The sequence below is a fragment of the Ischnura elegans genome, chromosome 5, assembly GCF_921293095.1.
Source record: "Ischnura elegans chromosome 5, ioIscEleg1.1, whole genome shotgun sequence".
Classification (NCBI taxonomy): Eukaryota; Metazoa; Arthropoda; class Insecta; order Odonata; family Coenagrionidae; genus Ischnura; species Ischnura elegans.
In genome coordinates, this window is record NC_060250.1 from 34,497,348 (window position 1) to 34,507,107 (window position 9,760).

General features: G+C 37.3%; 1 protein-coding gene across 2 annotated transcripts in view; it reads left to right on the forward strand.

Moving 5' to 3' along the window:
• LOC124158697 (7SK snRNA methylphosphate capping enzyme bin3-like) overlaps window positions 1–9,760 on the forward strand; it is a 58,986-nt gene that overhangs the window by 9,046 nt on the left and 40,180 nt on the right. For both annotated transcript variants that reach the window (XM_046533932.1, XM_046533931.1), the window contains exon 2: window positions 86–172. In XM_046533932.1, the coding sequence (XP_046389888.1) occupies window positions 86–172 (87 nt within the window). The remainder of the gene's footprint in view (window positions 1–85; window positions 173–9,760) is intronic.

Sequence of the window (9,760 nt, forward strand, 5' to 3'; positions counted from 1 at the left end):
TAATGTGTCTCATAGTTTTTTTGTGAAAGCGTTAAGCCTTTCATAATTTGTATTTCATAATTACAATTTTATCTCTTATTTGCAGGACTAAAGAGAGTGCAGTCAGCAATTCAACTTGCGGTGTGAAAAGGCATAAATCGAATGGCACCTCCCGAATTTCAAACACCCGAAGGTAAGTCAACGTCCAATGTTACATATTCTAGTAAAATGATCTTGATAAAGACCACGAAATTTAATTTACCCACTGGAGGTTATTAAATTCCAACTTCAAAAACTCGGAAGTGAAGACAACTAACTATAGAAGAAGCTCCAAACCAAATTATTTATAGCTGAATAAGTGTAGGTTTATGATGCTAATACCTTTTTGTTAATTTTATGTAAACATAATGTACTTGGAAGTGTTTTAAAGGATGGCAGTCTTAAATAAATCGAGCATTGCGATGAATCGTGAAACGACATGCCCAGTTACAATTAAGTTTTAAAATACAGGGTATTTGAGGAGGAATCTGCAATTCTTCACGGGATGGTAGGGGAGACAATTTTAGAATTTTTTTTCCATAAACATCGGATCGCAACTCCTTAGTTACTAAGCTATGACAACGTAAGCATTTTTTGGATGCACTTTGTAGTTACCATGACAACAGTTTTTTTTATGTATACAGCCTTTTTGACGTTTTATTAAATACTCTGGATTATTAAGGATATTAAATAATTAAGGTTTGACGAAAGCGTGCTATTATAATTGTCTGAAAAAATTAATCCCTGGGCTTGATGAAACGAGAGCTTTTAGCGAGTACATATCAACAAGACGATTGCGCAATCTCACCTATTTTGAGATTAATTTTTCGAATTCCATTTTAAACACATCAACCGCATTTTCATCGGCTTAAAATTTTTCGCCTCACACCAGTGGCGGATACATATGGGGGGCACAGGGGGCGCCCCCCCTCTTGCGGGGCCGCCCGCATTGGAGAACCACAATATTAATTTTTTTATACCATAAGATGGCATTGTCTTGTATATGCGTATTATCAGTTTAAATAAAACTTTGTTAAGCTTTGCACGTAACTTAATTATTTGTATAATTATGACATAAGTAAAGGTAGCTCAAGATATCTTTTGCGCTCCCCACTTGAGTTTTTTCTGTATCCGCTACTGCCTCACACATTCAACTGACGAATTCCATATCGGTTTTTGAATCTGTCTAGCCAACTATTACTTGCAGTAAATCCTTTTCCTTCATCTCCAAGCACTTCAGACAAGAGCTTAAGCGAGGCAAGTGATAGTTATCGGGGAACCGTCCTCTCTTTGTGGAGTGAACCTTCCCTGTCGATCTGTCACAATTATGTTAAATCGAAACTTGAACGTGTTGGAAGGGCACCATATTAACAATGAAAACACTTCGTGACTTCTACAATCTATTTCTTCAAATTGCTAACGGTTTCGGCTGTCAAGCCATTATCAAGTATATAAATATCAATGATAATTATGGCGAGGACAGGTTTATATATGCATAGAGTAAGTAATTACTCACTCTATAGTAAGTAATTACTTACTCTATGATACATGATATGGGGGTTTGTTAGAGGGGGTGGGCAGAGGTGGATTTAGGGGCAGGGGGGCACGTGCCCCCCCTTCAGGCGCTTAAAAAAATAAACGAAATTTTTAATGCAATTATTAAGAAGTTTTATAATTCAATGTAAAAGTTATAAATATATACATTTTAATAACTTTTACAATGAAATTAAGAGTATATTTCGTAGAGTAATTGTTGAATCTAGTTTTTTAAATCCCAATATGAAAAGATCGTTTGCCAGTTAGACCCTGTCCCCCCCCCCCCCCCCCAGAAAAAATACTGCATCCGCCCTTGGGGGTGGGGGTTCGAAGCTGACAATGAGATTGGTTGAGCAGGGAGGGGTAAGGGGTGAGGGGATGCTAAGTTTGTTATTCGAGTCGAAGTGGTAGGGGTTTTGGGAGGATGATGAATAATAAGGGGGATGGGTTAGGAAAGGTCACGTCGTTGAGAAGGTTTTCATTAAGGGTAATCTCCCGAACTTCCAGTGCATCCGTCTTCCTTCCTTTCCCAATAAAATGCACTATTGCTGGTTTAAAGATGTCGTCAAATTTCCTGGATATAGACAGTTACTTATACCACTTATTTTATAAGAGCGCGACCCGGGTTTCAATGAGTAATCATCATCATCAGGCGCTAATTATAATTCGTTTATCTTGTTGTTACCTAGTTACTTGATGAATTTTAAAACGGACGCCAGAATAGGTGAAAAGGATGGGTAGAGGTATTCATTTATAAAGGTACTATCTTGATTTTCAATAATTTTTAAAATTTCTAACTGTTCCCTAGAATCCAGTTCTCGGCGGTCATTGCAAAAATTTAAAATATTCATTTTTAAATCGCTTCTGTGGCAGTTACATATTAAGTGCTTAGCAAAATTACTCTTTTCATCTTTATTATGTTTGTAAGCACTTAAATGTTCTTTTTTCCTGATTTCAAAACTTCTTCCTGTCTGTCCCACGTATACACCATTGCAATCGCTGCATTTCAAAGAATATACTCCACATCTATCCAATCGGTCTATATGGTCCTTGAATTTAACGATCAGTCTCCTTAAGGTGGAATAAGGTTTAAAAGCCAAGCGGAATTTGTCCTTGGGTAAATGATGAGCCATTTTCAGAGAAAGTGCATCGAGGTACGTCACTGTGCACCACTGCTTCTATTTATCCTCGTCCGCCGAAAACATTTGGTCGATAGCCAATCTTCTCTGTTTTTTTAAAATCAGTTTATCTATTAAATTATGAGAATAACCGTTGGCAGAAGCAATTTGTTTAATGGTGATGATTTCTTTCTTAAAGTCTTCTTTGGAAAGTGGTATGCTTAACAGGCGATGAATCATGGAATGAAAAGCCATAAGTTTGTGTGAGTAATGGTGTCTTGAACTTGCTGGGATGACATGATCATGGTTGTTGGATGACGTCAAAGTTTGCTATAGATTAATCCAATTATTGGTTAACTAGGTAACCCGAAAATTTCGCACTTTAACGCTATCAGTGAATAAGCACGTTATAAGGAAACAGAATACCTGATTGGGTTTCAAATAGAGAAGAGGGTGTATCATAAATTAATTTCTTTTTTCACGCAAAAATATTCAAAACATCTACACACGATGTCTATTTTAGATAACCATTAACATTCTTCATACTTCTTAGATTTTATTTTGTATATTTTTGTCTGCTTATGATATACGTTTCTTTGGTTTAGTTTTGGATTTGATGGGATTTTAAACCTTTTTTTTTAAGTTAAGAAAAAAATGTGGGGAGTCGATATACCTCGAGCAAGTAATCGACACGGGAAAATCGAAACTTCAAAGTCAAATTTATGGGTAAATGGTGAAATTTGAGATTGAGATCGTAATTTTCGTCAGAGGCCGGTGATTCAACGTTTAAAATGATACCTCATTTATCACTCTAAGTGCAGTATTAAAGGAGAGTATACGGAATGAGGAGAAGACCTTTCTGTAATAATACATAGGATTTTTGAAGCCGGTCGAATCAAAACCCACCGATGGAAAAATGCGGATGCGAAACGGAAATTCGATATTGACGCTTACTTTAAATGGCAGGATGTAGCCATATGGCTACGGTTGGCGGAAATTGGTTATTAAATAAGCTTTATTAACATTTCATCATTCAAGCTGTATCCCTTCGGAATCACCCAACCAATCACTTTTATGAATTCTCTATCGCACGCTGTCTTGTGTAGGAAGTTGTGACGAATTTCTCTCGTCGGTCGCAACTCTCGTATACGGACAGCTCCGTTCGGTTTCTGTCCAATCTTGGATTCCCGAGAGTGGATTGCGTAAACTTCCTTGTTTGGCTTTTCTATCAGTTTTCCTAGGAATCGGCATGTTTTATTTCGCACGTGCAGTACTTGCGCCGTCGAAAAAAGACACGCCGGCGCAAAATAAGAATGCTGAATCAAGTAGTAATCTGAAATTTTAAACTCTGGCAAGTTGAGCTAAAGAATCAATGATTACCTTGTCTCCGAGTAAAAATGTCTTGTATGACTTGGAAAACTCGATATAGCTATTTTTAAAAATCCTCTTTATCAAAAATCAAGTTTAGTCAAAGTTCATTTCAGAGTTATCTAGAAAAAATGCAGTATGCGATTTTCCACTTGAAATTATTCATTCACGACTTGAGTTTTGACACGATATCAACCTCATGTGTCGTATATTGAGTTTGAATTTAGTTTTTTTTATTTATTCAGTGTGAACATATTTCATATTGCTAATCCTGAAAATTTAATCATTCTTTTAATTAGATTCAATAAATATCACTAGATTAAATTTCCGAGTTTACTATTTTTGACCATCAATTCATATAACTGAGATCGATTTGATTAGCTAGAAATGTAGTGTGCCTTTTCTCATGCTCGTCTGTTTCAATGCTTTTATTAAATAGGACTGCTAGCGGTAAGGAAATTCAGTGTAGTGAGAGAAAAGTCGGGAGATTTGAAATAGGCCATATAAATCAGGGAAGTATAAGGGAATCTCGTCTTTGGCTTCAAGAAAAAAAATTAAATTAGACGCGGAGCAAAGAACCAGCCGCGCTGATGGATAGCTAAGGACTTTGTATATTTGGTACGAAAGATGCGGAAAAATTGCCTTAGGAGAGTTAACAATTTTTGAAGAGAAAACTTCTTATGTCGCGTTGAACACTCGCGTTGAGTTGTGGATGGGTAAAAGACATTGGACTCATGTCACCGTCACCGCTACTGCATATGTGTATAATTGTGTATATTCTGCATATATTCAGTATACTCGCTATATACCCAGTACTTGTGGAGGGGTGCAAACCATTAGACTCGCATCACCATCACTAGTCCATACTCGTGCAGGAGAGTGTACTCGATACAAGAATGGTGAAGGCTAGTACAAAATAACTCAATTCCCTTTCATACCTACGTTCAATTTGAGTAGCTCATTTAATAAAACACTTCATTAGTAATTATTCCTTACATTAAAAAATGCTCACGTTATTTCAAGTTTTCATTTCTGTCGGCACTCCCGGAGTGCAGCTTTTTTTCGCCGTAATTAAGTTATAAAAGTATATAGTGGCCGTTCCTTATGCAATAATTAAAAAGGATTTAGTGCTAATGCGTCAATTTCATATTAGTATTAAATTTTTGGTGAATAAGCGAAAGTTTTATTACATAGGAAGCCGAATAACCAACAGTGGACGAATCTAGAAATGAATAGTCGGTAGAGTAGAGCAGGCGAAGAGGTTTCTCTGCAAAAAGAGGGATTTCATTAAATCGCTATTAAAATTCCTAAGACGATGGACATCGGACACTAGAATTGACATTGTATACGGGGGAAAATTGAAATCTTTACGCCAGCATGGATGGCTTTCAAGGATTGGATTACAGCTGTGGTTTCTAACAGGAAATTTCTTTTCCCCCATACAAAGGGTGATGGAACTGAATGCATAATGTATATGTATGAGTTCTCTTCCGGTCATTAATAAAATAGCATGTATATTGTCCTACCTCACCTTTATGCCCCATATCCGCCTAACTCGTCGTACGCTTGTGCTAATGCTCTGGACGGGGTAACATTGCGTAATAACAACGGCGGCCGCCGCGGCGCGCAATGGTCAGAACGCACTGTCTGGCTGGACAAAAGTATGTTGGGCGCTTATTTTGCCCGTAGAAGCGCCCAAATTCTTGAAAATGTCTTCAATATCAATTACATTACTTAATTGAATGATTAAAATTCATTTTATCCTGGCCTGAGGCGAAAAAAGGGGGGAGGGAATTTACCACATTTTTCTTATTTCGCTTAAAAAATAAATTATGCAGTGAAATTATTATCTCTCCGTGCGAATGAATGCTTAAGCTGTCAAATATTTTATAATTATCCATCTGTATTAGTTAATTTTTTTCCATGCGTGAAAAAGAGATAACGTCAATATAAGTCCCCATTATATTCGATGAGAGGTTGCTACCAGGTTTAATGTGGTGAAGCAGTTTCCTAATGACACTTACATTGTAATTACTTTAGTATCTTGTTTTTTAATAGCAAAGTTTTCTTATTAAAATTTACCATGGAAATAGTAGGAAAATAATAAAACTAAGGTGCTGGTTAAAACATGTAAAAATGCTTTTAAAAATTAGATTACAATTTTGATTAGTTTGCTTTCAACAGAGAAATTATTCATATTAACGATAAGTGTTGTCCAAAGTATGGATAAAATATAAAAATAAGTCTATTAACTTACAATTTTCATAAAAATATTCCATCATTATGGTTTCAATATCATTGATAATGACGCCTAAAAGTCAGTGACTGGCACTGTAAAATCATGACAAGTCCCGAATCGAACTTATTAGGGATTACAGTGGAATACATTTGAAAAAAAATCCGTGAAAACAGTATATTACCTTAAAAAAACAACTCATTGCCTATTAAATAAACATATTTCCATGTTATTTACCCAAACTTAAATATTTGACTTTTTTCCAGCTAGATCGGCCTTTCCGCCGCGGCGGTCAGTTCCTGTCGCGAGCAGAACGGGATGCTAGGCTATTTTTTAGATTGTCGATTGCAACAATTTGCAGAATACATTTAATGCCTGAATTTCGATCCGTCGCCTACTTATCGAACTATTCGCTGCGGACAATCGACTGCTAGTTGATGACGTCACGCGCTCCTCCCGAGCGGATCACCGCTTCTTTGCCACTGTTCGGGCTTGATTCGTTGTTGCTGTTTACGCTTCCCTTCCCTCGATGAGCGATTCTCTCGGGACGAGGTAAAGTCGTCACTGGCTCTTGAAAAGTGAGTGGTTGCTTCCGCGTTTCATATATTCTTTATTCGTTACCCTTTCATCCACCACATTCTTTCATTGAGTTGCAATTTCGGGTATAAGGTATCGGCCTCAATCACGGAAAGTAATTTAAAAATACTTTTCATCAGATGGGAATTTAGTTAAATTAAATTTTATTCTGATATTCTTTCATTTAATATTTTTAATACCAGAAAGGTATTTAATTTTTTTCTTCTTACACGAATTTGCGATTACGAAATTCAAGATGTTTTTTTTCTTTTTTTATTTGAATATTAAAGTGAAAATTTGATGAGAAGTATGTTGTCAGTGCCCTTGAACCTCGATTTTAAATTAGTTACCAGATGGGAAATAAAGTTATTAATGGTAGGGTGTTTGTGGGTGGATCTGACATTGGAAATTCTGATTAGCTTACAGAGACGGAGGAGGGAACGGATATATGTATTTTTAAAGGATCCCTATTTTTTTCGAATAATTCTATTTTTAGCGTAAATTTCGCTACAGTACCACCGGGCGAATCATACTTTCATACAGACGGATTATTGAACAGTGGAAAAGTGGCGTGGTAGGGGAGAAGAAATTGCCTGACGGGCTATTTCTTTTGAAAAACTTTAATTTAAGTGCTGGTTGAACGACAAATTGCTGCCGAGAAAATTTAGATTCGCATCGTGAGAGATTTTGCTGCCTGAGTTCGGCCTGGAATTTATATAAGTCCTTTGTTGTTCGACGGAAAAAACAAATTCCTACAACTGCACGTTCGTAAAAAATATCTCTTTCATATTATCGTTCTATCCGAAAATATAGTTTCCTCCTTGTCGCTTTGAAATATATCTTTTATGAATTACTCAGGAAACGTAGGCCTAGCACCTACACTTGGAGTCTGTAGCAGCTCCTAGTCTAGTTCTTGAAAAAGCTATATTACGCTACCCGTTCGCTTGTAGGAGTTTTTGACGAATTGCGCCGCTTTCTTTTGTATTTAACCGAGTTCGCGGATGAAATCTTTCTGCGCCAGATTCCATATGCTTGCCGTCAGTGACATATGAGGGCGACCCCCCCCCCCCCCTTGCGGGGCCGTCCGCATTGCTGAACATTGCAGTACCTAAATTGTAACTTTTTTATATCATAAGATGGCACCATAAATTATTTGTGTATAATAAGTGTAAATAAAACTTGCTTTAATTTTTTATTTTACTTGACTATTTTTATTACGATAAAAGTGAAGCTAGCTCAGGATATATTTTGCGCCCTCCCCCCTCTTGAGTTTGTTCTGCATCCGCCACTGCTTGCCGTGAATTCGAGATGCGACAACTGACGAGTACGAAGTAGTGCATTTCTTTAACTTTTTCTTACCGTCCCACCTTCAGTGGCGCAGCGAGGGGGGAGGGTTTTGGCGGATAAACCCCCAGAGCTCAGAGAAATTTTAAGTTTAATCCATTTTACTTAATTGGATTGATATTACTAATAGAATAGTGTAAGGATTAATAAAATATCACTCATAAAGCCGTAAAACTCACCATTTTGAACCATTTATCTTAAAATTCCTCAATTTATTAATCTCGTACCTACCGCTTATCCTGTTGGATATTCCATACCCCCACACACCCCGGTATTAGTTGCACCTAAACCCCCCCCCCCCCCCAGCCTTAATTCCTCGCTGCGCCCCTGCCCACCTTGATCGCGTCAGAAGAATATAACAGTATACGATTTCCCGTGCGCATCTGCACGTGGGAGTCATATTTTTTTCCCCACCCACCCAAAACATTAACTCATCGCCGTTCGCTAACTAAGCCTAATTCCTTACGCCATCTCCACTCTCGAGCAACTCGACCTTGATGTATCGACTCCATCCCTCCAATACCCACGCGTATGTATCCAAGTTGACAGAGAGAAAGGAGACTGTTGAGTTCATCGAAATGAAAAGACTCAAATTGCAGTGTTACACAAATGGAGGATTCTCTAGTCGTACTCTACTGTCTGTAAAAAAAAAGCAAGACAACCGAGTTTGAGGGGCTTTACCGTCTGAACGAAGCGATCATTTTCAATATGTACATCAAAAACCATACGAAAGTATTTGTTTATGCGTTGGATCATTTACTTTTAAAAATCTTCGGCTTCACATTATTTCCTGTACTTAGTTTTTTTTTTCAAAAAAAAAAGCATCCATTTTTTTGCTCGTAAAATCAAGTTGCCCAACTTTGAGCACCTGGCATTCCCGTAGTTTTCATTCCAGAACTTTGAAATTTAAATTTAACAACAAATTTGAACAAATTCGCTAAATAGCTGATAGAACCAAAATACATCATTGAAGTTTATAAGCTGTGTAATATTATTTTTTATAACTTTTATCTAGTTTTTAAGAGCCAGAATAGCGTCAACATCCATTTCTGGGTATGCAAATTCCTAAAAATTTCCGGGGGAAGCCCCGGGTTGATGAGGAGGGCCCCCAATCACCCCAAACCGCCCCTGCAAACCTCTGCTAACTTAGAAACCAATGGGTACTGATGTATGCTGTAAGATTAATACAATGCTACCACTTATAGCAGATGCTGATATTGGATTTGTTGTCACCTACCCCGAATTTAAATAGAGTTCACAGAAGTCGTCACCCGTGACGCTGACGGGCAAAGCGATCTGAATTTGACGGAGTAGTAGCTATTTTAGTGCTGTTAACCAAAATTAATGTTCTTGATAATGTGATCTATGTCTACTAAATTCATAACGTTTCAATGCCGTTCCTCGCAATTTTAAATATTGCATATAAAATATTGGCTGTAAATTGTCGCCCTGCACTCATCGCTGCGATCGGAACATTCTTTGGAAACCGACTAAAATGGTCCGAATTTTGCAACAAGAATCTGTCTTAAATGAAATCAACGGGAGAATCTAGCTACACAAAAGA